The sequence below is a fragment of the Carassius carassius genome, chromosome 11, assembly GCF_963082965.1.
Source record: "Carassius carassius chromosome 11, fCarCar2.1, whole genome shotgun sequence".
Lineage (NCBI taxonomy): Eukaryota > Metazoa > Chordata > Actinopteri > Cypriniformes > Cyprinidae > Carassius > Carassius carassius.
The window spans coordinates 31,004,665-31,021,145 of record NC_081765.1 but is presented as its reverse complement, the minus strand read 5'-3'; the positions used below and the strand labels follow the sequence as shown (position 1 = coordinate 31,021,145).

At 36.1% G+C, this 16,481-nt stretch overlaps 2 protein-coding genes across 3 annotated transcripts; one reads left to right on the top strand and one right to left on the bottom strand.

Annotated features, from left to right (window-relative positions):
* Positions 1-320: 320 nt before the first annotated feature.
* On the top strand, positions 321-4,219 carry klhl41a (kelch-like family member 41a). Its single transcript, XM_059562517.1, has 6 exons — positions 321-1,589; positions 2,101-2,258; positions 2,337-2,444; positions 2,532-2,717; positions 3,409-3,555; positions 4,010-4,219. The coding sequence occupies exons 1-6, from the start codon at positions 513-515 to the stop codon at positions 4,119-4,121; spliced, it is 1,788 nt and encodes a 595-aa protein (XP_059418500.1). The 5' UTR covers positions 321-512; the 3' UTR covers positions 4,122-4,219.
* Positions 4,220-4,637: 418 nt separating this feature from the next.
* Positions 4,638-15,769, bottom strand: fastkd1 (FAST kinase domains 1). Of its 2 annotated transcripts, none has more exons than XM_059562515.1 (15): positions 15,514-15,769; positions 13,430-13,807; positions 12,928-12,996; positions 11,717-11,842; positions 11,239-11,637; positions 11,022-11,132; positions 9,643-9,774; positions 8,304-8,790; positions 7,563-7,677; positions 7,353-7,481; positions 6,570-6,701; positions 6,233-6,346; positions 5,017-5,161; positions 4,816-4,930; positions 4,638-4,736 (listed from the first exon to the last, which is right to left on the bottom strand). In XM_059562515.1, exons 2-15 carry the CDS (start codon positions 13,762-13,764, stop codon positions 4,644-4,646), a joined length of 2,502 nt encoding a protein of 833 aa, XP_059418498.1. In that variant the 5' UTR covers positions 13,765-13,807; positions 15,514-15,769; the 3' UTR covers positions 4,638-4,643. The 2 variants fall into 2 exon arrangements, with proteins under 2 accessions (XP_059418498.1, XP_059418499.1); XM_059562516.1 differs by having other exon boundaries at positions 13,430-13,804.
* Between the last annotated feature and the right edge of the window lie 712 nt (positions 15,770-16,481).

Sequence of the window (16,481 nt, the reverse complement as noted above, 5' to 3'; positions counted from 1 at the left end):
TCACAATAATAATTATTTACTCACCCTCATGTTGTACCAAACTTGTGTGCCGCTATGTTTACTGTGGAACAAAAATGTAAGCTTAGAAAAAATGAAGAGTACAACATAAATGAGTCACAAGACCTATAACTTGCGTGTCATACAAATGACATCATGTGTAAAACTGAGGTAATGACAAACCTACAAAATTATTTAAAACTCTTTAGACACCTGTTGAATTCCTATTGACGCATCACTCCTTCCATCCTTTAGAAATATAGCACCAAGTACACACTCACCTCCGAGTGTGTCCAAGTTTCACAGTTGTCTTTTTCAGTCTTTGACAGCTGCTTGCACTGGGCTCCTGTTTGGTCAGCCTGAATTCTTTCTGACTGGATGAGGGGTCTATATTTAGAGGGGCAGACTTAAATTGCAGTGTTGTGTTGGAGCTCTGTGTTATTTCAGCCTCTTATGACTGGAACAGCAAGACAAGAGGAAGTATAGCATCCTCTTCGAGTCCTCCAGGATTTGAGATGGAACCCACGAGTATCAAGGAGGACCTGAGGCTCTTTCAGAGCACCCTGCTCCAGGACGGTTTGAAGGAACTTCTGAAGGAGAACAAGTTTGTGGATTGTATTCTGAAGGTTGGAGATCAGTGTCTGCCCTGCCACAGACTCATCATGGCTGCATGCAGCCCGTATTTCCGAGAGCTGTACTTTACTGAAGACGGTGTTGAGAAGAAAGACTCCAGCAAGGAAGTAGTGCTGGAGAACGTGGATCCCACTATTATGGACATGATTGTGAACTATCTCTACTCAGCAGACATCGAAATCACAGATGAGAATGTGCAAGACGTCTTCGCAGTCGCCAACAGGTTCCAGATCCCATCCGTGTTCACCGCTTGCGTCAACTATCTACAAAACAAGCTTTCGTTGGGTAACTGCTTGGCCATCTTCAGAATGGGACTGGTTTTGAACTGCCCTAGACTCGCTATAGCTGCTAGGGACTTCATAGCAGAGCGTTTTGAGACTTTATCCAAGGATGAGGACTTTCTGGAGTTCAATGCACCCGAGTTGTTCGCTATCATCGGGTGTGATGCCCTGAACGTGGAAAAAGAAGAGGTTGTGTTTGAGCTCTTGATGAAGTGGGTCGGGAAGAACAAGGAAAACCGGGCGAAAGCTTTGGGAGATGCTTTCGAACACATCCGCTTCCGACTTCTACCCGAGAAATACTTTAAGGAGAAAGTGGAAAAGGACGACATCATCAAGGCCGACCCCGAGCTCGCCAAGAAGCTGAAGGTCATCAAAGAGGCGTTTGCTGGAAAACTTCCGCAAGGCGAAGAAGAAGAGGGCGAAAAAGTGTTGCCTGGTTATCTCAATAACAGCAAACGGCTGGGGATGTTCAACAGGGATCTCATCCTGATGATAAACGCCACCGCGGCCGTGGCCTACGATGCTCATGAAAACGAATGCTTCCTAGCAGCCATAGCAGAGCAGATACCTCGAAATCATGTCAGCATCACATCGAAGAAGAACCTTCTCTATGTTTTGGGAGGACTGTTTGTTGATGAAGACAACAAGGAATCACCACTGCAGTGCTATTTCTACCAGGTTAGGCCAAGTCACTAAAAACGCTGTTTACACCAAGGTTTCTTACTCCAACTACACTTTTTTTTTAATAGTTGTGTTATGGTTTTGCTTATTCTCATAGAGTAAATATAATGACATAGAGAAACAATTTTGATGGGATCACTTTCATATTGTTTTTTTCCCAGCTGAAAAATAATCAACTCGTTGACAGGCATCAGAATTTACCGGCCTTAAAAGCACAACGTTATACGAGGTTGTAGCTGTTTATAATGTTTGTTTTTTGGTGTGAGCGGACTGTAATTTATTAAAAATGAAAGTTCTTTCATCATTGACTCACCTTCAGGTTTTTCCAAACCTGTTATACTTATCTATTGGGAACATTTGTGTTCACTTGTGCATCATTAACAGGCCTAACACAAAGGCCTATTTAATCAGAAAGAAAAAAAAACTATTATACATACATTATATATATACATTATACATACAAGTTATATACATTTCAAATTAATTTAAAATCATGCATATTCTTCAGCTGGACACACATTCTCCAAACTGGATAGCGCTGCCACCGATGCCATCGCCCAGGTGTCTGTTCTCTATGGGGGAGTTTGAAAACTTCTTGTTTGCAGTTGCTGGTAAAGACCTGCAGATCAACGAGTCTCTGGACTCAGTGATGAGTTATGATGTCGAGTAAGTTTCTTCTGCGTTTTCTACGCATAAGCCAAATAATTACAAATCCATCTAATTACCTTTTGTTGCTCTCTGCAGTAAGATGAAGTGGCAGGAGACCAAAAAACTGCCCTTAAAAATTCACGGTCACAGTGTTATCTCACAAAATGGACTAGTTTATTGCATAGGAGGAAAGACGGATGAGAAGTAAGCCAGGTTTGAGTTAACATGATCATAAATACAAAATAAAAGTCTGAGAGGAGGCCTTATTGCTTGTTTTCATCTGTGGAACAGTAAAACCATCAACAAGATGTTTGCGTACAACCACAAGAAGTCTGAATGGAAAGAGCTGGCAGCCATGAAAACACCCAGGTCAATGTTTGGAGCCGTCGCCCACAGTGGAAAGATCATTGTGGTTGGAGGAGTCAATGAAGATGGCCTTTTAGCCTCTTGTGAAGCCTACGACTTTGGAAAAAACAAGTATGTATACATCACTAGTTTTTAATGTATACCTAATCCTGGAACCACAAATCAAAAAAAAAAAAGTTCTAGTTCTAAGTGAAATTGAACTGATTCAAAGTTTCAAAAAGCATGGTTACTCCCACCACTTAATAACAGTTACCTATTTTTCCAGCTATCTTTTTAAAATATAGATATTATCATATAATACATTTAACACCACTAAACACCATTCAAATGATCCGAGCTGTTGTTCTCATTAGTTGTGTTCCTGTGGCTCAGTGGTAGAGCATTGCATGAGCAGCGCAAAAGGTTGTGGGGTTGATTATCAGGGAACACACATACTGATAAAAAATAAAAAATTTATAATAATAAAAAAGTTGCCTTGGATAAAATTGTCTGCTAAATGCATAAATGTACATGTTGACTAACAAAATTGAAAATGATATTGAGGACAGGTGAAAACCTATAAAATTATAACCGAATCAAAAAATTATCTCAGCAAAATATGTTTGGTTTGAACCATATAGGTTTGAAAGAAAAATGGAGCAAAGTGTTTAATAATTCTAATAACTGTTTTTCATTTGTGAAGTTATGGCAAAAACATTATTTAAAATTCACCCGTTGTTTACTTAACTGTAGTTATCCTTTGAAATTATCCTCTACAAAGCTATCAGAATCAGTTTAAACCCGTTTTTTTTTTTTTCAATAGATGGGAGCCGTTCAGTGAATTTGTGCAGGAGCGAAGTTCTGTGAATTTGGTCAGTGCTGCTGGTGTCCTGTATGCGGTGGGTGGCTTCGCCGTGCAGGAGGACGAGGACAAACACTGTGTCCCATCAGAAATTCCAGACATCTGGCAGTAAGTGTTCTGCTTTACTCACCAATAGTCCATCTGAATTATATTCACCATACACTAGCACTCAGTTTGGGATCAAATATTTCTTTTTCCAATAAATGTTGTTCTTTTGAACTTTCTGCTCATCAAAGAATCAAAAAGAGAATGTGTCACAGCTTTAAAAAAAAAAAAGGATCATTTGACACTGAAGACTAGAGTAATGATGCTGAACCTTTCATCACGGGAATAAATCAAATTTTAACTACATTCAAATAGAAAACAGTTATTTTAAATGGTAATATTTCACAATACTACTGTTTTTACTGTATTTTGGGATCAAATAAAAGCAGCCTTGGTGAGCAATAAGAGAAAAAGTTTTGTAATCATGAAAAGTGCATGTAAACTTTTAACTGGTAATGTATCATTCCAACTGGGATTACATCTAAAAACACTCTTTTTTATGTATGTTTTTATCTAGGTATGAGGAGGACAAGAAACAGTGGTCAGGAATGATACAAGAGATGCGATATGCTGCTGGCGCCTCCTGCGTTTCTATGAGACTAAATGCAGCAAAGATGCCTAAACTTTAAAAACATCATCATCACTTACAGTTTGTGTCCAATAACAAAGTCTAACTATATTTTAAAGCAGCATAATCCACCAAAAACATTTAAAGTCGATATTAAATCATACGATTCCCATTCCCAGTCTTTGTAAGTTTTAATCAAAATACAACTTTTCAACTTTTTCTTTTGATGCTGACATTACAAATCACTCATCCCTCTTCTTTACAGAAGTAAATTGTGTAGTGAATAAGAGTAAAAATGACAACAGATGTATATTTCATATTGGGTTCTGTTGTGAAATGTGGAGCAGTTAAGAAAAACATTTCTACAGTGGATATCAAAATTAAAATGTACTTATTTTTATCCATACACACCTCTTTTCTCTTTTATATAAAATGCATAATGATAAATACATATTTAAAGGCAAACAGCAATGCATTTCTTCCTGAAATGACGTAATATAATTTATTACAAAATTAGCAATTAATATAAGATTGCAATCCTATCTTGCAGCTTGCAAACAATCTGATGTTTCAAGATAATGTCTCAGGGTAACTCTGAGAATATCTTCTTCCTCAGATATTCTTTCCATGCATCTTCTGTGGAAAGCTCCATTGAGTTCCATTCAAAGTGAGGAATCTGTGTAGAAAACTGCATTATTAGCAAATCCACACTTAACACTTTCAGAATCGGAATAATGCATTGTCTTTCTACCGACCTGTAATACATGATATCCTAAAATTTCCAGATGTCTTTTCTTCATCATGGCCTCTCCTTTCATGTGCCAGGAATTTTTGCAGAAGGATTTAGAGTCCAGGAATTCCAATGCAATGCTGGACAGATTTAGAGAATAATATTATATGTTTTTTTTTACTTGTCCTGTGCACATCAGAGCATGTGCAGGTCACATGATGCATACCGGCAAGCTCCGGGCGGCAGCTCCGTCCTCTCTCTGTCTGCTGATCTGGACTCCCAGTGAACGTTTCCGCTCTCGCTGATCTGCAGTTGAATCGGCTCGCTGTATGGTACTGGATGAAGATGCCGATCCAGGACAAGTTCAAAATCTAATGGCAAAAATATCACAGCTGTCATTTGCCTACAGAAGCAGCAAAGCTGTATCTAGGACTGTCATCCTGTACCACCGTGTGTCTGTAAATGCACTTAGTCAATAAAATATTACACTGGGTCACTGTACATCAAATCAACGCTAATATACTTAATGGCACATAGCACTCAACAACAAACCATACTGACAAGTAAAATACTGACAAGACAATGCTTAAGCATAGAAATAAACTTGTGTTCCATGAAATCAAATCAGATAAAAATAATTACAGTCTTCCAGTTAAAACAGATGTTAGACCTAAGGCAAATTATTTTGCCTTTATTTTTGTTTTACAAAGGTAATCCTTAAGCATGGAAATGAAATTGTTGCATAAAATAAAATTTAATAATTTATTCTGTTGAAACAATCTTAAACCCAAGTCAAATTATTTAGTCTATTTTGAAAAAGTAATGATTAAGCATTTAATGAAACTGTATAAAATAAATTAAATTAGTTCAAACAGATGTTAGACCTAAGGCTAATTATTTTGCCTTTATTTTTGTTTGAAAAGTTCATATATACACAATGTTAAATCTAAGACAAATGATTTAGTCTTTTTTTGACACGGTGATGTGCATGAATTAAACTGTATTGCACTATACAATGCACTATACAAACTATATGCAATAATATAACAACTATAATAAAATAAAATTATAAAATAATAATATTCCATTAAAACAGATGTCAGACCTAAAGAGTGTTATTTACTGTTCCTGCATTGCTGTTTATCAAACGTGTACAATATTTACCCACAGTGTTGGGAATGAACAATTCACATTTCATCTTTTTAAAGTAAATTCTGACTTCATTTCATAAATTCTGCGTATATCTAATTTCATTGTTAAACTATGCCGTGTCATATATTTAAAGACAGGTGTAAAAGTGGCCTCTAGCTATATAAGAGAAATATTTTGAGAAGGATTTGTGATGAAAAGGACGGTCATTTTCAGAGGTGTAGGTGCATAACGAGACCAAGGAATGTGTATTTCTTCTACAATTCTACATGTAACACTGGTTCAAAACTCACCGACGGTATAGAAGTATGGAGTCAGCACTCCTACTTTGGCACAGTTCATCCCACCCAGGACGTCACCGAGCATCTTATGGATCTGCTGCTGAGCTGGACTAATGGAGCTGTTGGCTACAGTGTTTACAGTACATTAAACAGTTTATATCTATTTGACTACTGGGTAAGTAAAATTTGAAAAAGAAAAGCATGTTTTTATTCAGCAAAGATGCAGTAAACTGCATACTGGTTTCTATGGTTTAAACACTGATGTCTGTTGAGCAGCAACAATGAATATTTGCAGATGCAGATTTCTGAAGGATCATGTGACACTGACGCCTGGAGGACTGATGCTGACCTCTCTTCTGCAGCTGTTTACAGTAGCGCTCATGAAACCAGGGCACCTGGAACTCAGGACACTCCAGACACACGGCCCGATTCAGCTCCATGAGACGGAGACGGATGCGCATGTTTAGAGCATCTGGAAATGCTGTCAGCGATGAGAAAAAACACTCAAATAAACAACAGAGTACTAATACAGCTGATAAAAACATCACGATAATCCACACCACTCCAGTCCATCGGTGAACATCTGGTGAAGTGTAAAGCTGTGTGTTTGTAAGAAACAAATAATTTTTAATCCATAATCAATATAAAGCTTTCTCCAGTCAAAAAGTCCATCAACTGTTGTTTCTCAAATCCAAACTCACAACTGGGCTCTTTTTGCTGGCAAACATCACATGATGTGTGCATATTTCTCTCCTGATTATAGACTCGTATTTTAGTTGGAAGCAACAGTTTGAAGTTAAACATCTTAATGATTGTTTTCTTTCATGCAAACATGCAGATTTTCACTTCATAAGACATTAACTGATGGACTGGAGTGGTGTGGATTACTTGTGGATTATTGTGATGTTTTTATCAGCTGTTTGGACTCTCATTCTGACGGCACCCATTCACTGCAGAGGATCCACTGGTGAGCAAGTGATGCAATGCTACATTTCTCCAAATCTGTTCCCATGAAGAAACAAACTCATCTCCATCTTGATAGACTGACTGAGGCTTAGTAAATTTTCAGCAAGTTAAATAAAACTATATTATCTTATATAATGAAGTTACATCATCTCAAAATCAGACATACTCTCCAAATGGGCATCCAACTTTGCAAGAAAGTCCACATTGAAGATCTCTCTGACCACCTCCTCAGGGAAATAATCAGCCAAAGCCAGCGCGTAAGCCAAGAGAACCAGTAGATGAGGGTCCAAGGAAGCTGTCAGAATCAGCAAAAACAGGTTACATTCCAAGTCTTTAAGATTAGACATTTTAAAAATGCATAGAGGAAGCATCTTACAAATATACGGAGTGAAATGTCGAATGCACACTTCAAAAAACTCCTCCGCCTTCGGTGAGTCATAATTTAGCACAGCGAAAGGCAGCAAAATGGAATAAGTTGCAGAGTAATGAATCTGTTTGGAAGACATAAACATAAAAAGGTATTTAATAACAGGTGTTTCCGATTATTTTATTTTAATTAATAATAATAATAAGAAGAAATGTTTCAGCAAATCAGCATATTAGAATGATTTCTGAAGGATCATGTGACACTGAAGACTGAAATAATGATTCTGAAAATTCAGCTTTGCATCACAGGAATAAATTACAGTTTAAAATATATTCAAATAGAAAACAGTTATTTTAAAGTGTAATAATATTTCAAAATATTACAGTTTTTACTATATTAAATAAATATAACCTTGGTAAGCACAAGAGACTTATTTCAATAACAAAATTATTACTGGCCCCAAACTTTTAAACAGTAATGTATATAGTGCATCTCATCAGATGGAAATAAAAATTCAAATAAAAATTATATTTAAAAAAATGCATGCTAACTGAAATAAGCTTTAAAAAAAAAAAAAGAAAAAAAGACAAAACAAAATTACAAAAACTTAAACTAAAATAAAACTAAAATAATTAAAAATAATAATAATAATAGTACACAAATACTACTGAAATGACATTATAAAAAGCACATACAATTAACCTTATAATAAATAAAATGTATTGAAACAGCATTTCAAATGACTCCCACCTTGTCTATATTTTCAATCGTCACACCAGCGATGCGGTCCATCAGCGCGGCACAGAAGTAGTTAGTCCTGGTCAGATAAACGCCTAGCTCATGCACGTTAGTCCAGGATATCTGGTCGATCAGTTTCTGCATGGTGACCATAGTCTCCTCCAGCAGCATCTCATCAAACCAGTCCCCAGACAAACACTTCACTTCCTCCAGCACCACGTCCAGACTCTGGAAGCCGTGCAGCCGCTCACGGCCGCAGCGGTTCAGGGTCTGCAGCAGGCGCACGTACTTGCTGGAGGTGTTGTGCCGGTACGAGGGATCGTTGCGTATCCACTTGGCAATGACCATGGAGTAAGTGTTAAGGTCGTTTAGGCTGCACTGCGGGATCACGGCGTTCACCCGGGAAAGGACGGCCTCATCAGGACGGGGAGAAGGAAGCAGGGACAGGACCCTGGTTAGCATGGTCACCTCGTATGGATACACACTGGCCTGCAGGTACCTGAGCGATGACCAATCAAAGACAGAAAAACAACAATCTTTAAAAACCTAAATGTGTTAAATAAGATACGTTATTAGTCTTATTCCTTTAAAACAAAGTCTCATTAGTTAGTAAAAGTTATGAGCAATCTATTTTTTACAGAATGTATTAGTCTGTTGTTATTTTTTCTTTAAGTTAATTCATAAAATACAACATATGTTTCTATAATAATTAATTATATCATAATATATAACTATTAAATTATATTATAATAATAATTATATTTTTTATAATAATATAAAAATTCATTGTCCATGCTACTTATGATAACAGGTGCAATTTTAAATAAAAAATAAAATATTATTAAATGTTGAAATTAATATATTAAATAACATTAATGAAGTCTTAGAAAGAACTGTTAATTGTAAGGTCCCAAAGGCTCCAAATAAAATTACTTTAAATTATATATACGCTACTATTCAGACGTTTGGGTTTTTTTTGTTTTTGTAAGAGATTAATATTCAACAATGATAATAATCAGCAAATGGAGGACTGAAGGAATGATGCTGAAAATTCAGCTATGCATCACTGGAATAAATTACATTTTAAAATATAATCAAATAAAAAACTAAAGTTATTTAAAATGTATAATAATATTTCACAATATTGCTGCCTTTTCTGTATTCAAATAAATGCAGCCTGGATGAGCATAAAAAACTTCTTTCAAACATTTTCCCAAACTTTTAAACATTAATGAAAAAAACACCACACAGCTTCAGAATGACACAAGGGTGAGTAAATAATGACAGAATTTCGCATTCTGTATGAACTAGCCCTTTAATTATAAGACTCAAAACTTTAGGAAACACTTACTGCAGCAGTATGGCTTTGAGTCTGGAGAAGATCTGGGCATTCTGGCAGTGCAGCAGGATGAGAGACTGAGTTATTCGAGTGATTTCCACTGATCTGTACGTCTCCAGATTCTTTAAGAGCACTGCTGCCATCCTGTCGAAAAACAAAGAACTCCATGACTCACAGACTGCCAAGCAATGACATCGATCTGAGATCTGATACAACAATTACTGCACTGCTATTAAGGCTGGATGCTATGAAGATATAAACCACATATAAAGATATTACACACACATATATATATGTAGTTTCACACTGAAGGCATCAAGGGCTATTTGACCAAGAAGGAGAGTGATGGGGTGCTGCTCCAGATGACCTGGCCTCCACAGTCACCGGACCTGAACCCAATCGAGATGGTTTAGGGGTGAGCTGGACCGCAGACAGAAGGCAAAAGGGCCAACAAGTGCTAAGCATCTCTCGGGGAACTCCTTCAAGACTGTTGGAAGACCATTTCAGGTGACTACCTCTTGAAGCTCATCAAGAGAATGCCAAGAGTGTGCAAAGCAGTAATCAAAGCAAAAGGTGGCTACTTTGAAGAACCTAGAATATGACATATTTTCAGTTGTTTCACACTTTTTTGTTATGTATATAATTCCATATATAATTCCACATGTGTTAATTCATAGTTTTGATGCCTTCAGTGTGACTCTACAATTTTCATAGTCATGAAAATAAAGAAAACTCTTTGAATGAGAAGGTGTGTCCAAACTTTTGGTCTGTCTGTACTGTATATATATATTGTACATATCGTTCAAATATTTGGGGTCAGTAAGTTTTTCTTAAATGGTATTGAAAGACTCTTATGCTTACCAAGGCTGCATTTATTAAAAAAAAAAAACAGTAAAAACAAAAATATTGTGAAATATAATTACAACTAATATATATATATATGTGTGTGTTTTATTTTTTATATATTTTAAAATGTAATTTATTTCTGTGATCAAAGCTGTATTTTCAGCATCATTACTCCAGTCTTCAGTGTCACATGATCCTTCAGAAATAAGTATAATAAGCTGATTTACTGCTCAAGAAACATTTCTGATTATCAATGTTGATTTTTTTTTTTAATTTTGGAAAAACAAATTTCAAAAGACCAGCATGTATTTGAAACCGAAATCTTTTCTAACTATATAAATGTCTTTGCATTCAGTTTTGATCAAATCTGATCTTACTTTATATAAAAAAAAACTTAATGACCCCAAACTTTTGAACACTAGTGTTCCATTAAAATGTACAGTGATTGCATTGACAGACGATTTTAGTCATGCCACCAACCCCAACTCTAATAATTATTTGTCTGCAAGGTTCTGATGCGTGAATGACATGCAGATTGTTCTTACTTATTTATCAACTGAAGGTTTCTGCATTGCATCTCCTCCATTGTCTCCACCACACCTAAAGCCTGATGGTGATTCAGTTCATCAGCCAATAGCAGCACAGTACTCTCTAACCTGCAAGACCAGTCAAACAAATCAAATCATGCTGATGTGATAATAAAGTAACATTGACATAACAGAATATTTCTTAAAAGAAAACGGGATACTTTCCCTTGCTCACCCCTCTCTGACACCTTGCCCACCTAAAGGTCCTAAAGAAGCGAAGAGTTTGGTGAAAGTGGCAGGATCAGTGCTTGTGTCCACCAGCTCCAGGAGTCTCTGTCTCACAGCCAGCCGGAAATCACAGTTATTGTACTGCATGGAGTGATACAGTCCCAGAATGATGCTGATGTGCTCTACATCCATCCGCAGGACGTTCTGCAGGAGCAGCTGGTTGCATTTCTCCAGGAGCGGTCGGTGAATCTGTTTGACGTTCCGGATGAACTGCACGACCCTCCTGGGGTTGTTGAAGTGCAATGGGTTTGTATGGTCCAGAAGGAAGTTTGCTTTTTTAAACAGTGCATCCCGTAGTTGTGGTGACACCAGGGCAAAAATACTATTCATCAAGGGTGTGAGCACTCTGTGAGGAGGATATGAATAAATACATATTTTTTGGTGCATTACACCTGTAATGTGCATGATTGTTAAAAAAAGCACACCTGGCATCTTGAATGGAGTCCAGTCTTTGACTCACTATTTGCGTAATCTGACCCATCAGTGGACTGTGCTGCAGGAACTGATCACTCAGACAAACCGCAAACTTTGAGAGTGTTGCCATCTGGAATCTGAAAGCACAGAAAGTGAAAGTGACGTGACATTCAGCCAAGTATGGTGACCCATACTCAGAATATGTGCTCTGCATTTAACCCATCCGAAGTGCACACACACAGAGCAGTGAACACACACACACACTGTGAACACACACCATGAGCAGTGGGCAGCCATTTATGCTGCGGCGCCCGGGGAGCAGTTGGGGGTTCAATGCCTTGCTCAAGGGCATCTAAGTCATGGCATTGAGGGTGGAGAGAGCTCTGTACATTCACTCCCCCCACCCACAATTCCTGCCGGCCCGGGACTCGAACTCACAACCTTTCGATTGGGAGTCCGACTCTCTAACCATTAGGCCACGACTTCCCACAAAGAAAGCTTGACTTAATCATAAATGTTTAATTTAACTTTTAAGGGGCATGTACAGGCAGTCTATGTTTTTAAATAATCATGTTTAACAGCATAATTCCTGGTGAAAACTACATTAACCATGTGGCACTGCAAATGACAAGGAGAATCGATGCTCTCCAATCACAGAGATATTTACTTAAAATATGGATGTATAAATACAAATACATTTTTTTACATTTTAAATACTTAATATTTATTTATTGTCCATTTTGTGTAATTATATTGTGTGCCTGTGTGTATATATTGTATTTTTCCATTATTTATACAGAATATATAAGCATTTATAAGTATATTTCGTACAGAGCTTCTAAAGGCACATGGTGGTCGGAAGAATATTTTTCAAAACTTTAGCATAGTATGCAAAAGAGTTTTAAAAAAAATTTCCTCCCACCCCATATTTTTCCCACCACCATGTCTCTTTATGGGCTCCATTATTTTGCAATGATAAATAACACATACTGTAAATTTTACACTTACATGAATATTTATATGCATTTTGCATAAGAAGATTTACTTGCATATTTTGTAATAAAGACAAATATACTGCATATTTCATATTTATGCATATAACACAAAAATGCCTATTTTGCATAAAATATATGCATATAATTGCAGATTTTGCAATAATCATAGAATATATTGTACATGTACATATCATATGGATGCATTTATGTGAGGCTTTTTCGTGTACCTCTCTAGTCTGTTCCAAGCCTCTGTCACCAGCTGCTGAACAAGAGAGTCATGGTGTTCTACTTGAAGCCTGCATAACAAGACAAACACAAGAGACTGGTTACTTTCCCCACTCACATTTAATTAGGACAGTTTAGACAATAGCTCTGTTGCAGAACCTGCCCTAGATAGATAGCTGCCTACTTAGGGAGCATTCTGACTGAAATGAAACATGACTAAATGCCTAGAAATCTTTTTGATTCAAATAGATTAAACAGAGGAATAATTAATAACACAACACTATAAATATGCACAAATACTGAGCAAAAAAGACCGTTTTTCACTCCAATGCAATGAATTAATGTATCGCTTTTTCCCCAAAGAATTCACGTGATTCTGCTTTAAAATTTTGTCTCAAGGTATCGCAAAAAGCAGCTTGATGCCAACCTATAATACAGTAAAATACTTTCTAGGAAGCTTTTGGAACAGAGCTTTTACTTGAGCTTCATATGTTCACTCTGTACCTGAGCACAACATAAAGCATATCCACCACTGAAGCATCATCCATGAGGCTGATCTTATTTTCAGCCAGAACTTGAAGCGTCAGGAACTGCGGATGATTCCGGACCTGCTCGATGGTTCTGAGCATGTGTGGCCGCTCTCTTTGAAACCTCCACAGCTGTCCAATAGCAAAGCTCACATGGCTCGCCGACAGCTTGGCTTTGTTCCGGCCCACCACATCGAACACCTGGTCTTCAGCAGAGCACGTGTGAAGCTGGTCTAGCACCTGATCACGGCTGACGGCCCCGCTGTGAAAAAGCCTGCGGGAACACACCCGAAACGATCGGAGCCGGAACATGGCAGAGGACGGATGCCGTCAGGACTCACTCCACATCAGACTACTAGACAGATCAGATTCAGATCATCAGGTTTAGTCCATGTAAGCTTGAATGCTGCTTCTCAAGCAAAAGAACATCAAATATTAAGACATTCAGAAACACATGTTAATCACGCACTCATTAGTATGCTCATAATATAATTTTCATAAAATTAAATTAGAAAAGTCTGCAATCAATACTGCTATTCACTTAAAACAACACAAAATTCATAAGTACTTAAATTTTGATTAGAATAATTGTAATATGTAAAACATGCATATATCATGCCTTTTTCTATTTTTTTCATATAGGCTATATGACAAAAGATTGCATGATTTCAATATCATATAGTACAATATTATACAAAATATAATATATATATATATATATATATGTATGTATGTATGTATGTATGTATATATATATATATATATGTATATATATATATATATATATATATATATATATATATATATATATATATATATATATATATATATATATATATACACAGTACAGACCAAAAAGTTTGGGCACACCTTCTCATTCAAAGAGTTTTCTTTATTTTCATGACTATGAAAATTGTAGAGGCATCAAGGGCTATTTGACCAAGAAGGAGAGTGATGGGGTGCTGCTCCAGATGACCTGGCCTCCACAGTCACCGGACCTGAACCCAATCGAGATGGTTTAGGGGTGAGCTGGACCGCAGACAGAAGGCAAAAGGGCCAACAAGTGCTAAGCATCTCTCGGGGAACTCCTTCAAGACTGTTGGAAGACCATTTCAGGTGACTACCTCTTGAAGCTCATCAAGAGAATGCCAAGAGTGTGCAAAGCAGTCATCAAAGCAAAAGGTGGCTACTTTGAAGAACCTACAATATGACATATTTTCAGTTGTTTCACACTTTTTTGTTATGTATATAATTCCATATATAATTCCACATGTATTAATTCATAGTTTTGATGCCTTCAGTGTGAATCTACAATTTTCATAGTCATGAAAATAAAGAAAACTCTTTGAATGAGAAGGTGTGTCCAAACTTTTGGTCTGTACTGTATATAGGTATATATATATATATATACACACACACACACACACACACACACACACATATACATACATATATATATTATGCATGAAATACATTTTTTTTATTATAAATATTAATGAAAAAGAAACAATCCTGAAAAACTTGCAGGCATTAAATAAATATATATTAGATCTAAATAATAAAAATGGCTAATTACAAATAATATATTTAATAATATATAATACATGTAATGGAAATAAATCTTGCAAACTTGCAAATATTGTGTATATAGATTGGGTTTATTGGGAACGTCATATATATATATATATATATATATAATGCACAAAATAGAAATATTTGAAAAAAATATATGCATGAGGGAACAATCCATCTCAAATTTGTATTTAATGGACAATATATATATATTCTTTACTAATATTAAGTATATGTACAAAAAGTCATCATGTACAGATGTCTGTTCTGTGTATATGAATTCTCACAATCTTTGTTAAAAGCTTAGTTTTGCCATAACCAAAATGAGCTTAATGTTAATGTCATCGGTCTTTAAGACTCTTATCTAATGCCTTTAACATGTCTGCAAACACATACTAAGAGTAAGTTCTGAACACTGAAAGTCAGCTCCATCTGAAGCAGCACGTGTGTTGAACAGGATGATGTTCTGTTAAGAGAGATTCACAGTACCTTCAACATCAGCTAGCCATGACATAACACACACATGTACACACAGCACGAGAGCCCTGTGCTGCAGCAGAGCACGTGTTATTAGAGGACAGGTGTGCTCACAGTCCCACAGATGCGCGCTACTGATTGTGTCGGATGCACAGCTGCTTAACGTGCATGTAAGAACAATGTTTCATCGCCCCTGTGTACAGAAAAGGGCAACACTTGGGTGTCATGATCAATGCTACTACAGTCTTCCTGTTTAATGACGCGCGCAGCCGAAAGTCACGGGGTCTGTCAAAATAAAAGTCACACGCTGTGGTAAGAAAATAAATAAATCAAAACATTATGAATTTGCAGGAGGGATATATATGCATGTATAAATAATATAATAATATACCATATTATTTAATATATAAAAAAATTTATTAGATGGTAGATAGAAATATATTAATAGATACATGTATAAATGCATAAGTAATTAATCATAATCATTATATCATTCATGCATGAATATGTCATTATAATTCATACTGGAATTAATAAATAAAAAAAGTTATTTTTAAATTCCTGATATTTAAATGACTTAAAAATATAGAAGACAAATTATATATTTATTTTATGATTTACGTGTGCATTGTTGGGAGTACAAAACATTATGTACCCAGGATTGATTTTATACACAGCTGGTAACAATGCTGCTGTCATATTAATATTAGTAATCTTGTTTTATTGTAAAAAATAATATCTGTTTTGGTAATTTTGTGTCTATCTGGTATAAGGAAAAAAAAATGAAAAATAAGCTAAAATTCAAATTAGCTTTAATTGAACACTTAGCTAATAATTAGATGTTATTTATTTTTATATATTTTTATACAGACATCCCAAACTTTAATTTGACTTTCAATTTAGTCTGTTGTAACTATTACTCAGGTTTCTAGGAATAATACTGTTATTTATAACCAAGTTTTTTCACACATCAGAATATT

Bases quoted from the DNA above. Each gene is read 5' to 3' on its own strand.
- klhl41a (XM_059562517.1), top strand. From the start codon at position 513: ATGGAACCCACGAGTATCAAGGAGGACCTGAGGCTCTTTCAGAGCACC. The intron at 2,445-2,531 runs GTAAGCCAGGTT...TCTGTGGAACAG, and splicing joins GGAGGAAAGACGGATGAGAA to TAAAACCATCAACAAGATGT. The intron at 3,556-4,009 runs GTAAGTGTTCTG...GTTTTTATCTAG, and splicing joins GAAATTCCAGACATCTGGCA to GTATGAGGAGGACAAGAAAC.
- fastkd1 (XM_059562515.1), bottom strand. From the start codon at position 13,764: ATGTTCCGGCTCCGATCGTTTCGGGTGTGTTCCCGCAGGCTTTTTCAC. The intron at 9,775-11,021 runs GTAAGAACAATC...GTTTTTCGACAG, and splicing joins AACCTTCAGTTGATAAATAA to GATGGCAGCAGTGCTCTTAA. The intron at 6,347-6,569 runs GTCAGCATCAGT...TAAACACTGTAG, and splicing joins TAAACAGCTGCAGAAGAGAG to CCAACAGCTCCATTAGTCCA.